The sequence below is a fragment of the Girardinichthys multiradiatus genome, chromosome 9 (genome assembly GCF_021462225.1).
Source record: "Girardinichthys multiradiatus isolate DD_20200921_A chromosome 9, DD_fGirMul_XY1, whole genome shotgun sequence".
Classification (NCBI taxonomy): Eukaryota; Metazoa; Chordata; class Actinopteri; order Cyprinodontiformes; family Goodeidae; genus Girardinichthys; species Girardinichthys multiradiatus.
This window is the reverse complement of record NC_061802.1, coordinates 25657324-25671987: the sequence shown is the minus strand read 5'-3', so window position 1 is coordinate 25671987 and position 14664 is coordinate 25657324. Positions and strand designations below refer to the sequence as shown.

Genomic DNA, 14664 nt, shown 5'->3' with positions numbered 1-14664 from the left:
CAATTAAAGTTATTTTTAAGGAATTTTTAGGGGTGCCACAGATGATTTTGTTTGAAAATAATTCAGATTTTCAAGGTTTTTTCACTGTGAGATTATGTTACTGCAAAATAAAATAATTTATATTTACACACATCCTTACTAGCTGCGCCAACAACTGTTTCATTTAGAAAATGTAGCCTAATATCCTGTTTGAACATAAACGTCCATGTACACTTGAAAGTAAAATGTAATTTCCCAGTGATGTCCAACACAGGATAGCCCCTCCACAGTCCCGAGCTTACTTAGTTGTGTTCTGCATCCTACAATACAAAAATTACCTCAGTGTTTGTTTGGACCTGACCTGCAGGTCTGTGCTGGCTAGGTTTATTATTTGGACCTTAATTGAAAATGTGCTTTAATATGTGATTGGCTTGGTGAAACAAAGACAACCATATTAGATCTTCTAAGTATTGCAGCACATGCTACAGAGTGCTTGGAATTTTTATTTAGTAGGAAGCATTCCTGTAAATTTATAACTTATAATTTACACACTTGCAAACATAAATGTTTCTGTGTTTTTCATATCGGTACATTCTGAAATTCCCCAGGCTGAGGAAAGGATGCGCTGTTTTTGGATCCTGTTAAACATGTGGCCCTTTTTAGTTGGCTTGGTAAAGTTTATGCCTGTATTTGATCTATCCCACAACTTTGGAGCCACAGACCTGAAATGTCCTGCCCGCCTTAATTTTTAGCCTTGTAAGAGGAGCAACCAACACATTCTGGGACTGTAGTCAAATGCTGTGAGCAACAATCTATTTTGTTGAAAGCTGACAGATTATCAGGTCCCACTGCTGGAGTTTGTGCTGTATAGTCATGAACTTGTTTTATTTTATTAACAAGCTAATAGTGAATCTCTGGACCGATGTGCTGGTGTTTAAGATAATAACCGAGCCAAAGACACATAATCAATACAAATAGTTTTCTATTTAATGATAAAAAGTAACCAAACAGTCTTCTCACACTGTCAGTAAATGAACATCAATTTAAATACACCACAAATCATTTGCAATCTTGCAAGAATTAAGAAAAAAATTATTTTTTTTATGCATGTACAGTATGTATCAACAGGAAATAAATCATGTTACCTTCTACTGGAAACCAATGTCATGCAAGCATGATGCATTTGATAAAAACAAACCAAAGCTTAGTACTGTTTGTTAATGAAACCCAAGAAGGTAGTAGCAGACAAAAGCTGAATATCAGGCAAAATCGTTTACATAATCTGTGTTTCTTGAGCAATTGCACCTCAGGCTGCCTGGATATTATTTGCTTATTCAACCAGGTTTTCATTATTTTTATTATTATTTTTCCGATGGTTAAAACTACTGAGCCCCATAAGAGGCACTGAAAAGAAAGAAAAGATGTACTTTTGCGTGATATTGCAAAAAATACTTATTTATTTATTTTCAATGTCTATTGTGGAGCTTGTATAACAAGCCTGAGGATTGTTTTTTTATGAAAAGGTTAAATAATTGGGATGTTAAATAGTCAAGAATATCACTGCTCACACTGCGAAACTCATAAAACCTGGAATTGCTCCAGAGCACTTTAAAGGATTACAGAAAAGCTTGGCTTGGAAGCAAATTTTACAGAAACATGTGGCTGAAAGCTTGCACAGTAATGTGTAAACAGTTGGCCTAAAGGTTGAGTGTTTCGTAGGGAGGAGAAAAAATAGGCAATGAAACTGGTCGAATTAGAGATTGGGAATATATGTACAAAGGCATCGATTTTTCTGTACTTTTGGTGTTTATGTTGTGGAAAATACACTTCCCAGAATCCTCGGTAAACGCAGGAAGAGACGTGTTTTTGCGACGTGTCAGGAAGCTTCATTAGCCAACATGGCGGCTCAGCAGGGTGATGTTGACGAGCTGTTCGATGTGAAAAATGCATATTACATCGGCAGTTATCAGCAGTGTATTAACGAGGCTCAGAAAGTGAAGGTATGTGGTTCATTCCGACAACTCGAAATGTTCGTAGTCGATGTTTTATTTTATGTTGGGCTCTGTTTGGCTAACAGAAGCCATGCTAATAAACGAGCTAACCCCGACATTCATCATTTTCTCCAAATATTTGCCGGAATGTGTTCACGCCTTTAAAATCCAATTTATGTTTTGTCTTTGAAGCCGTCATCACCCGAGAAGGAAATAGAAAGAGACACGTTTTTATACAGAGCTTACATCGCTCAGGTAAGGAGAAATGACAACTGGAAATGTACCACAGTCATATGCAGCCTAATGATTTTAGCCATTCAAAGATGTGTTTTGGGTTCATTCAGCCTTCTCCACACCCTAATCTGCAAGGCTCTGTGTATTTACAGAGGAAATATGGTGTTGTTCTGGATGACATCAAGGCCAACTCTCCAGCTGAGCTCCAAGCTGTGAGGATGTTTGCAGAGTTTCTGTCCAATGAAGGCAAAAGGTTACAATTTTGCATTTAATGTTCATTTCAACGAGTCTGTGGTTACGAATGTAGTTGGTGTGTATGCACACATCTCTCGGGATGAGTTCAGAAATATTATGAACATGAGAAGTGCAGTGTAAAGCAGTTGACATATTACAGTCACTTGTATCTCAGAAAGGCAACACCATTATTTCTTGCTTCGTGTTTGTGCCATTCAAGGTGGGTCTAATATCCTTAGATGGATTCAGAAAAGGCTGCATATTGTCCAGCAGATCCTCAGATATATACCTACTATTGCAGTAGAAATGGATAATGTGTTGTTTAAAATATATTAACGTATCAAACGGTGTTTTTTAATAGGGCTGAAACATTTAATTGTGATTAATCTTATTTTTTTTAAATACTCGTCAGCTAATGTAGTAATTGAATAATTGTTAACTGGAGTATGCAGACTCTAAAGCATGCCATTTGCTAAAAGAACAACCCACTGAAAGCAGTTATTGGACCAAAATTGTGCAAAAAATATGTACATTTTGCATTTCAGATGAGAAACCTTCTTTGTCTGTAAATATGCTCTATTGTAGGATTGTGCATTACAAGCAGTTGGGATATTAATGTTGAATTTTCCAGTGATTTATATTTCAGTTAACTCATATTTTCCTGACTCTCCTTTTTCTCTCTCATGCTCTTAATGTGTCCTGTGGGCTTCAGCATGTCAGTTATAGAAATATGTATCAAGTCTTTGTGTCAAAGACAATAAAAGTCCTCCCAAAAGCTCAAAGATACCATTAGCATTCAAGCTGTCATTGCATGGCGCTTAAAAGGATTAGCCTGCCAATTATTGCATGCAAACAGTCCTGCTATTGTGATACTGGACACATTAATGTTGCAATGGTGATTTCAGTTAAATATAATGCCCAGCTTTAATAAAAATGATCTGGATTAATGCAAGTATTTTTTTATAATCTCAGTGCAGATGTTCACAACTGCAATTTGTTGCTATTAATGTACAACAAATATCAAAGCTATATACCTTCTTTGTAAGTTCAATTGTAATTATTTGTGTGTAAAACCTTCATTTTTCTCTTTTTATTTTAATGTCTTTTACCATTATCCCACACTGCCTTTCTCCTATAAGCAAACAAACAAAACCTACTACACCAGTTACCTTCCCATGTTTTTTGCAACATTTGCTATTTAGGTTGATTTTCCAAATGCGAACTGTAGCGATTGTTATCTTTAGTTTAATAATCAGTTTGATGCTAAAAGACAAACAAGAAATTGTCCTCTCGATTTTCTCTTTGCTATTGTTTAGAGATGCTATCGTTGCTGATTTGGACAAGAAGATGGCGAAGAGCTTGGATGCTGCCAACACCACCTTTCTCCTCATGGCGGCGTCCATCTACTGCCACGAGATGAACACGGACGCTGCTCTCAGAACTCTGCACCAAGGAGAAAGTCTGGAGTGGTGCGGACGAATCAAAAGAAGCACTTCACTTGTCCAGTCACATCATTTCGAAATAATTTATTTCCACAGAAAATATCCAGCAGTACCGCTTTTGGCTTTAGTTTTTACTCACTAAGGCTAATGAGTTGTAGGAGACTATCTAAACTGGTTTAATAAATGATTACTGCAAGACTGGATAAAACCTTTAATTAATTTAAGCACATAAAATGCCACTTGATGGATTTGTGTAATGATATTTGATGCAAATACCTAATTCTGAATTTATTTTCAGTATGGCTATGACCATTCAGGTGCTTCTCAGTCTGGATCGTGTTGACCTGGCGAGGTTTGTTGTTTTAGTTTATCATCTCAAAGAAAGGATAGCTTTTTAAAAATCCTACAATAATCTTGTATTTCAGTTTTTGATCTCAGTTCATTGAAGTGGTATGAAGTCTTTATTCTCTAATCTCAGTGAAATTCCTCAACAGGAAAGAACTGAAGAAGATGCAGGAGCAGGATGAGGATGCCACGCTAACCCAGCTGGCCACAGCCTGGGTTAATATCGCTGTGGTGAGAAAACAAAAAGCACCAAATAACTTACATCAACATCATATGCATACGTTATAAATAAATGTATTTGCAGACATCTGGCATGTCATGGGTTGCTAAAGTGTAATGAATTGTGAAAGGAAGTTGTGAGCTCTAATGTATCTGATTAGGAGTTTGAGAAACACTCGGCTTGTTATTTCAGGGTGGAGAAAAGCTGCAGGATGCCTACTACATTTTCCAAGAGATGTCTGACAAGTACTCGTCTACGCTGCTGTTGCTGAATGGTCAGGCGGCCTGCTACATGGCTCAGAACAAGTGGGAGGAGGTTGAAGGAGTGCTGCAGGAAGCTCTGGATAAGGTTAGACAATAACAGCCGGACTGATTATTTTTCACAGTAAAAGCTGTTGTGTGATAATGAGTCTTTAGGGAAAGCCCGCTGAAACAGAAAGTTACATCTGCTGTTTTTTGTTGAAATCCTTAATAATCTTTGAAATGCAAGTACCGTAAATTCCAGACTATAAGCCGCTACTTTTTTCCCACACTTTGAACACTGCGGCCTCTACAACGGTGCAACTAATGCATGTTTTTTTTTTCATGCCGCCAAAAACATTTTGCCAGGTAACAGTAGACCAATCAAATTGATGAGTAGTTCAAAGAGGTCCAATGAACTTGTGCGATAAATCAAGAGCACTTTCACAATTCAATTACCGGTATTATAAATCAATAATTTATATTCACCATCATCAACATGGAAAATCACCAACGGGTTTCGAAAGGCTGGACTGCTGTGTGATTAAGGAGACCGCATGCCCTCCAGTGAGAGCGTCAACGAAGAGGCTGAAGTGAGTGACGAGATCCTGAGGCTGTTTAATTCAACACTGAAGAACAGGACTTTAATGGTTTCAGTTCGCAGAAAGAAGATGAAGGAGGCGATCAATGACTTTTGACCTGGTAGGCTGCAGTGTAAATCAGTTAGGAGATATTAGAATGTTGTTACTGTTCAGTAAAAAAGCATAAGCAACTAAATGTTACTGATAACGTACGTATATTTAAAGGTAGCCGTGTTACAGCCACTGTTAAAAAAATACATTTGCAATATGCATTTGTTTATATTACCATACGGATTAAGTTAAAAGTTAAAAATACCTCACGTGTAATATTTTTCTGTTTAAATCATTTTACAACGTGGGACACCCGCAGTTTAACATCCGGTGCGGCCTGTACAAGTACAACATTGATTTTCTATCTAAAATTAGAGCATGCGGCTTTTAATCAGGTGCTCTGTAGTCCGGAATTTACAGTAATGCATTTTTGTTAAAGAAAGCGGCAAATAAAATTTTTTATTGTTCAGAGCAATCATCACAGTCACACTTTAGTGTTGATTGTAAAAAATACTTTTAATGTTGGATACTTTTTCTTTTTACATATCTCACCATTTATTTAAAAAAAATAACTACTGTGGCATTCTTTTGAATATAAACAATTTCACTTTTGATAATTGTGTATAGATCTTTTCCAGGATTTTTGCAAGGTCTTAAAAATATTTGTCACACCTAAATGTTGCAGATCATCATTTTGATATTAGAGATAACCAGAGTAAATAAAAAGTCTTACATTTTTGACCCACGTTTCTTTGCAGCATTGCTTTCTAATTTAACCACATTGTAGGGTTTACGAGCAGAAACAGCCTGTTTAAGGTTATGCAACTGCATTTCAGTTAAACTTAAAATGGTGAGGTAGCGGAGTCCAGACCACCCTCCCGTCAACAACTCGCAGGACAATGGCCATAAATGGCGTCCATGATTTCAAACCATCACCACATCTTTCGGTTTACCCGCTCTGGTCTTTGTGGTCTTTAATATTTTTGCAGTCGCTCTAGTCTAGACTTTTATGAGCTTTTCCCACCACTCCGGTGTGCGGCGTCTTGTCATTCTGTCTGCTACCTTGGCGAACACTTTCACATGCCGCTGACCTACAGCTGGCACCACGACCAGGGCCAATCAGTGAACAGCTGTCTGTTCATTTAAGTCCCGATGGGTCCTGCTGACGAACAGGGGCCAAAAAAGCCAGTATCGGGCTGGAAAAGCCAGTGATGGAAACGGTTTCAAAACTGGCTGAGTGGAGCTGGCCAACGTAAAGCTCATGGAAAAGGGGCAATAGATAGTTTTCTTTTTGAGATCTATGAGCCTCATGTCAGACAGGATCTACACGTCCTTCTCAAAATATTAGCATATTGTGATAAAGTTCATTATTTTCCATAATGTCATGATGAAAATGTAACATTCATATATTTTAGATTCATTGCACACTAACTGAAATATTTCAGGTCTTTTATTGTCTTAATATGGATGATTTTGGCATACAGCTCATGAAAACCCAAAATTCCTATCTCACAAAATTAGCATATTTAATCCGACCAATAAAAGAAAAGTGTTTTTAATACAAAAACGTCAACCTTCAAATAATCATGTACAGTTATGCACTCAATACTTGGTCGGGAATCTTTTTGCAGAAATGACTGCTTCAATGCGGCGTGGCATGGAGGCAATCAGCCTGTGGCACTGCTGAGGTCTTATGGAGGCCCAGGATGCTTCGATAGCGGCCTTTAGCTCATCCAGAGTGTTGGATCTTGAGTCTCTCAACGTTCTCTTCACAATATCCCACAGATTCTCTATGGGGTTCAGGTCAGGAGAGTTGGCAGGCCAATTGAGCACAGTGATACCATGGTCAGTAAACCATTTACCAGTGGTTTTGGCACTGTGAGCAGGTACCAGGTCGTGCTGAAAAATGAAATCTTCATCTCCATAAAGCTTTTCAGCTGATGGAAGCATGAAGTGCTCCAAAATCTCCTGATAGCTAGCTGCATTGACCCTGCCCTTGATAAAACACAGTGGACCAACACCAGCAGCTGACACGGCACCCCAGACCATCACTGACTGTGGGTACTTGACACTGGACTTCTGGCATTTTGGCATTTCCTTCTCCCCAGTCTTCCTCCAGACTCTGGCACCTTGATTTCCGAATGACATGCAGAATTTGCTTTCATCCGAAAAAAGTACTTTGGACCACTGAGCAACAGTCCAGTGCTGCTTCTCTGTAGCCCAGGTCAGGCGCTTCTGCCGCTGTTTCTGGTTCAAAAGTGGCTTGACCTGGGGAATGCGGCACCTGTAGCCCATTTCCTGCACACGCCTGTGCACGGTGGCTCTGGATGTTTCTACTCCAGACTCAGTCCACTGCTTCCGCAGGTCCCCCAAGGTCTGGAATCGGCCCTTCTCCACAATCTTCCTCAGGGTCCGGTCACCTCTTCTCGTTGTGCAGCGTTTTCTGCCGCACTTTTTCCTTCCCACAGACTTCCCACTGAGGTGCCTTGATACAGCACTCTGGGAACAGCCTATTCGTTCAGAAATTTCTTTCTGTGTCTTACCCTCTTGCTTGAGGGTGTCAATAGTGGCCTTCTGGACAGCAGTCAGGTCGGCAGTCTTACCCATGATTGGGGTTTTGAGTGATGAACCAGGCTGGGAGTTTTAAAGGCCTCAGGAATCTTTTGCAGGTGTTTAGAGTTAACTCATTGATTCAGATGATTAGGTTCATAGCTCGTTTAGAGACCCTTTTAATGATATGCTAATTTTGCGAGATAGGAATTTTGTGTTTTCATGAACTGTATGCCACAATCATCCGTATTAAGACAATAAAAGACCTGAAATATTTCAGTTAGTGTGCAATGAATCTAAAATATATGAATGTTAAATTTTCATCATGACATTATGGAAAATAATGAACTTTATTACAATATGCTAATGTTTTGAGAAGGACCTGTATTTATTTGATTTCTGGATTCTACAAGTTGGGCAGTAATGAGACCTGGGTCTGACAAGTGAAGTTGACCCCAAAAATGGGGTTAATCACACACATTTTTACATTAGGCCCAGCCTTTTAAATATTAATATTTAGTATTAATAAATAAAATCTTTGTTTATAAACTGTAATTTTTTGTTTACTCAAGTTATCTTTGTCTGATGCAAAAAAAATGGCATTATTTGAAAGTGTGACAAAAAATTCAAATCATAACACGTCTGTAAATATTTCTGTATTTATGCTAAGCCAGTGATGCCCAAGTCCAGTCCTGGAGAGCTACTGTCCTGAAACGTTTAGATACATCCCTGCTCCAGCACCCCTGAATTGAATCAAATGAAGCAGGTCTCTGCAGAGCTGACTGAATGCTGAGGAGGGGGTTCACCCGCTTGATTCAGGTGTTGGAGCAGGGATGCATCTAAAAGCAGTCAGACACCCCTGCGCTAGGCGTTGACGTTAGTTAACCTTGGAGGAAAAGCACTTGTGTCACCTTCTGAAAAACACTAATTTAGGTCAGCGAAGCTGCATAAATGATCAAATAAGTTAAATACAACAGGTTAAGATCATTTTTTCTAATTCGTGTATAGTACTCAGCATATATGTACACCCCCTTTGAAAAGTAAAATTTTAATCACTATCTCAGTAAACACAAGAACAATTAACAAAATTGCTGAGTTTCATAGACCACTGGTTTAATTCCATAATATGAAATCAAGGTTAATAATATTACTTGAATCACAAAGTCTACAGTTTTGCTCAAATTAGTTGATGCAAAAATAAATGCACCCTGCAACAAAAACTATTACATCTGGCATTTTGTATGACCAGTGTGATTTTTAAGGACAGCAGCAAGTCTTCTAGGCATGGAATGAACAAGTTGGTGACAGACTGCAACATCTCTGTTTTCCCTTTCGTCAAGAACGACCTCTTTTAGAGCCTGGATGGAGATGGTTGCACTTCTTACATTTTTGGATCACCTTTGCTACAGTATTCTGACATAATGTAAAGCTTTGCTGATCTTTTTGTAGCCCTTGCTTTTGTTGTGTAAACTAATTATTTCCATTGTCAGGTTTCGGAAGTGGTTTTCTTTAAGTGATGCCCTTTTATAGTCACCAGTCTGCTGGACACGTTTTAAATGAATAATTAGACTCACCAGTGGTTGAACTCTTGTCAATTACAGTTTTTTAGTCTTAAGTTTGGCTTTTCTCCTAAGATTTTAATTGGGTTGTAGTCATTTTTGCAACATGAGCTTGAATGAATTTGTTAGGGAAATAACTTTTTTTGTGTGTGCAAATGAACAAATCTTGTTTGCAATTGATGGCTCACATTTGTGTGAGTATTTTGTAGCATAGTACTCCATAGATATGTTGTTTCTGAAAGAAAACTAAAGGTGTGGGGTTTGCTCATTTATGCTGAGCACTGTAGGTCCAAAATGTATTTCATAAAGGTCTCAAACTTACTGAAACTAAATATGTTACCATTCGTTAGATTTCAAAATGTCGCAATGTAAAAATACTAATCTTGTTATCAAGCTGACAGGCTAGTCATGCTGAACAGAGTTTAATTGTCTTCCAAATTAGCACGACACTGCGAGGAGACAAACTGTTCCTTCTTTGGTGCGAAGACTTAATTTAAAAACTATCCATGCATGCGAGTGTGTTGGGGATGATATGTGTCAAGTGAGGCTGCAGAAGCAGCAGTTATACCACCAGATGTTTTAATGGAAGGGGGAGGAGTAATTTGCAAATAATCTAGTGGGCTTCGGCTGCTTTCAATGACCTGCAGACAAAAGATTACATGGGAATTATTATGACTGCCTGGACTTGTCAGTTTATAAGTGGTGTGCTTAGATAGAATAGCGTTTGATACGTGGGCTATTTATGGAACGTGTTCCACCAAGCAGCCTCTGTAATAAGAACTATGAGTAAGCTATACCTGCGTTCTGTGTGTCTGTTTACATCTAAAATTAACATAAAGAACCATCATCAGTTGCAGATGCTTGCTTTCGTTTATTACGGTGAGGGTAAAATTTAAAAGCATCTGTTATTAATATATTCAGTGCTTCATAAATATAAATGCTTCTGTCATTAACCAGCAGATGGCAGCACATGCATATGTTTTTCAATAGGTGACAATCCATCTGCAAAAAAACTAGGTTGCTCTGTGTATACAGCAATCATCCTTATTCCTTGTTAACATTTTCAGTTGTACTTTTTATCTGTAAAAGTCCTAGATCTTGACTAAATATGTTCATCATTTTGAGTAGATTCACTTGTCCACTTTAAATCTTCAGAGGTTTCATAATGGAGATATAACCTGATCAGCTTTAATAGCCCTGCTTCATGTATAGAACCCAGCCTCAGAAGTACCTCGTTGCACACCTGGTGGCAGCGATGTGAGAAGATTACATTTTTACAAAGTGACAGTTATTAATTGACTGTATCTCCCGTCTCCCAGGCAGAGTTTAACAAGGGTGCAATATCGCTTTCAGCTCACATGTTTTGCATAGTTGAAAATAGACAAGATTTTATAATTAACCATTTCATCTAGTGATGTTTTTGCAACACTTTCTTGTAGCATTTGCAGCGTAATTTGTATGTACTCAGATTGGATAGCTTCTGTTAAAAAAAAAAAAAAAGGTTTCTCACTTTGTCTGTTTTTTTATTTATTTTATCCCTCTCAGGACAGCAGCCATCCTGAGACGCTCATCAACCTCATAGTGCTGACGCAGCACCTGGGCAAGCCTCCTGAGGTGAGACCAAAGTTCTTAAAGGCCACTCTTATGACAGCCAGCAGTTAAATAACCTACAAAGGACACTCGACCATCTTTGTGACCCTTCATGCCTAATTGCAACATGCACATTCAAGCAATTTTCAGTGTTTGCTTTGCTTAAATCAGCACATTGCTTACCCGCAAACATCTTGTGCCTAACACGTAGGCATTATCTGCTGCGCACTGGTGTGAGAGTCAGAGTTCACAAGATAAAGGGGGAAATAATCTGATTTACATTTGCTGGATGTGATTGCAATGTGCTAGAATGCTGACCATTAGCACACATACATCTTTAACAAGTCTCCAGTTGTGATAACAACTGCTAATTACATCTATCTCAAGGTTAGCTAGGAAAATAAGACCATTTCTTGGCTAACTAGAAGGAAATGGAAAGGTGATCTTCAAAAAAATATATTTTGAATTCAGTTCTTAAAGATCATCCAGGTTTTGATGCTAAAATTGTTGCTTTTGTCACAAGGATCTAAAGTTATTCTCAACAATACAACTTGCACTAGTTTTAGGACAGTTTATTTTTATTTATGTTTTATGACTAATTTAGCAGCAAGCAATTACTGTGCTGCATATGATTTGAGTGTGTTACTTTACAGTTCAGTCATATTTGATTGATGGGGATGGTGGAATGCAGAGAATAGCCGCAATGTTGTCATATTTAGAGTTGTGCACTAAATTGTGTTCAGTGCACAGTATCAATGTCTCCTTGTAACAGTTTCCTCTACTTCAGACTCGTAGAAGCGCACAAGCATGCATGCAGAGATCTCTTATGTTTAATCATTTGTTTTAAGGCTCCTCCTTGTTAATCCTTTGTGCATTTCCTCCAGTAACCTTCCTTGGAGAACACTTTCTTGTTGCCACCCAGTATCATCTGCTTGTGTTTTCTCAGGTCACCAATCGGTATCTCTCCCAGCTGAAAGATGCACACAGAGCTCATCCATTCCTAAAAGATTATTTCGCTAAGGTAACTACTGAGTTGTACACTTAGTGAAAGATACTTGCAGACCTATATAACAGGCACTGCCTTGCTTTCTCAACCTTCCTGTTTCATAATAGTGTACAGGACTGTATGTAGTGATAAGCTGGCAGCAGGTATCCTTGGATCAAAGCCGAGGAGGGCATTAAACCTTCACCTTTTGGCACCACTCTATGTTGCAATCACATCAGAGTTCAAACGTACCTAAATATGCATAAACTGGCTTACCAGCCTGACTGACACATCCACTTCTGTTTTAATAACTAGGGTTGTGTTGTTGGTGTTTAACTGGTTTCACCGCTGTCTTTTCTGCAGGAGAATGAGTTTGACAGATTAGCGATGCAGTATGCCCCCACCGCTACAGCATAGATCTTCTGGTTTTCTACACGACACCCTCAGGAGTGGACTATGGAAAACACCCTGAGGGAAACCATGCTTCTCTTTGTCATGTTTGTTGTGATGTTTTTCCTTGAAAATCTTGGCTATATTTCAACCACACTAGAAATTCTTACATATCTGTATTGATCCCCATGCTCTATACATTTACATTACATTTTCTGATAGCAGCATTTCTGTTATACAAGCATTCCTTTGAAATGTCATTAAATGAGTGCAAAAATTGAGTGTTTGTGTTTAATGTGAATAGAAATCTACATTTAATAAGTTAACTTTAAATGTTTACTTTTCATTGTGTCAGTTTTGATGTACAGGTACATCTTGATAAATCACAATATAGTTGAAAAGGTACTTTTTATTTTAACAATTTAAAAAGTGTAAATAACTGCAGGGATGGAAACGCCCACTACTAAAAGTCATCAAGCCAATCAAGCTCAGTGACACCATGATTATGAAACCAGGTATTGGTACTGTTGGCAGTGTGGCCAGGTGCCAAGACCTGCTGAACAATTAGATCAGCATCCCCACAAAGGTTGTCAGCAGAAGGAATCTTGGAAGTGCTCTAATATTTCCAGCAAGCCAACTGCACTGATGTTGGATTTGATGAAACCTAGTGGACCAACACCAGTAGATGACATGGCTCCTGAAATCATCGACTTGAAACGTCCCGCTGGACTTCCTCTCCGCTCCACTATTAAAAATATAGGGACTAGTCTGGTCTTTTTTCTTAGCCCATCAAAGGAATTCCTGAACTTATCTCTGGTTCAAGAGTGGCTTAACATAAAGAACACAACAGTTGCAGCCCATGTCCTGTATACCTCAGTGTCTGGTGACTCTAAGCTCTTAAATGGCCTTTGCTCCACACTCACCTCATGGCTGCAGTCAACGGTGTTTCTTGTGCACCTGTTTCTACCACCCTTTTCCTTCCACTTAACTTTCTATTAGTATGGATCTTTAATAATTACCTTTTTGTGGCTTAGCCTACCTTGTGGATGGTGTCAGTGACTGAACAGGAACAAAGTCTTAAATTATGTGTTTCTAATCGAACCATATATTAGAGGGATTGGACAATGAAACTGAAACACCTGTCATTTTAGTGTGGGAGGTTTCATGGCTAAATTGGACCAGCCTGGTAGCCAGTCTTCATTGATTGCACATTGCACCAGTAAGAGCAGAGTGTGAAGGTTCAATTAGCAGGGTAAGAGCACCGTTTTGATGAAAATATTGAAATGCACACAACATTATGGGTGACATACCAGAGTTCAAAAGAGGACTAATTGTTGGTGCACATCTTGCTGGCGCATCTGTGACCAAGACAGCAAGTCTTTGTGATGTATCAAGAGCCACGGTATCCAGGGTAATGTCAGCATACCACCAAGAAGGACGAACCACATCCAACAGGATTAACTGTGGACGCAAGAGGAAGCTGTCTAAAAGGGATGTTCGGGTGCTAACCCGGATTGTATCCAAAAAACATAAAACCACGGCTGCCCAAATCACGGCAGAATTAAATGTGCACCTCAACTCTCCTGTTTCCACCAGAACTGTCCGTCGGGAGCTCCACAGGGTCAATATACACGGCCGGGCTGCTATAGCCAAACCTTTGGTCACTCATGCCAATGCCAAACGTCGGTTTCAATGGTGCAAGGAGCGCAAATCTTGGGCTGTGGACAATGTGAAACATGTATTGTTCTCTGATGAGTCCACCTTTACTGTTTTCCCCACATCCAGGAGAGTTACGGTGTGGAGAAGCCCCAAAGAAGCGTACCACCCAGACTGTTGCATGCCCAGAGTGAAGCATGGGGGTGGATCAGTGATGGTTTGGGCTGCCATATCATGGCATTCCCTTGGCCCAATACTTGTGCTAGATGGGCGCGTCACTGCCAAGGACTACCGAACCATTCTTGAGGACCATGTGCATCCAATGGTTCAAACATTGTATCTTGAAGGTGGTGCCGTGTATCAGGATGACAATGCACCAATACACACAGCAAGACTGGTGAAAGATTGGTTTGATGAACATGAAAGTGAAGTTGAACATCTCCCATGGCCTGCACAGTCACCAGATCTAAATATGATTGAGACACTTTGGGGTGTTTTGGAGGAGCGAGTCAGGAAACGTTTTCCTCCACCAGTATCACGTAGTGACCTGGCCACTATCCTGCAAGAAGAATGGCTTAAAATCCCTCTGACCACTGTGCAGGACTTGTATATGTCATT

General features: G+C 39.2%; 1 protein-coding gene across 1 annotated transcript; it reads left to right on the top strand.

The window, feature by feature from the left end:
- Positions 1 to 1820: 1820 nt before the first annotated feature.
- On the top strand, positions 1821 to 12671 carry cope (COPI coat complex subunit epsilon). The gene is made up of 10 exons (XM_047375039.1): positions 1821 to 1979; positions 2163 to 2225; positions 2357 to 2457; positions 3755 to 3907; positions 4179 to 4232; positions 4375 to 4456; positions 4638 to 4793; positions 10971 to 11039; positions 11962 to 12036; positions 12364 to 12671. The coding sequence occupies exons 1-10, from the start codon at positions 1878 to 1880 to the stop codon at positions 12415 to 12417; spliced, it is 909 nt and encodes a 302-aa protein (XP_047230995.1). The 5' UTR covers positions 1821 to 1877; the 3' UTR covers positions 12418 to 12671.
- The last annotated feature ends 1993 nt before the right edge of the window (positions 12672 to 14664 follow it).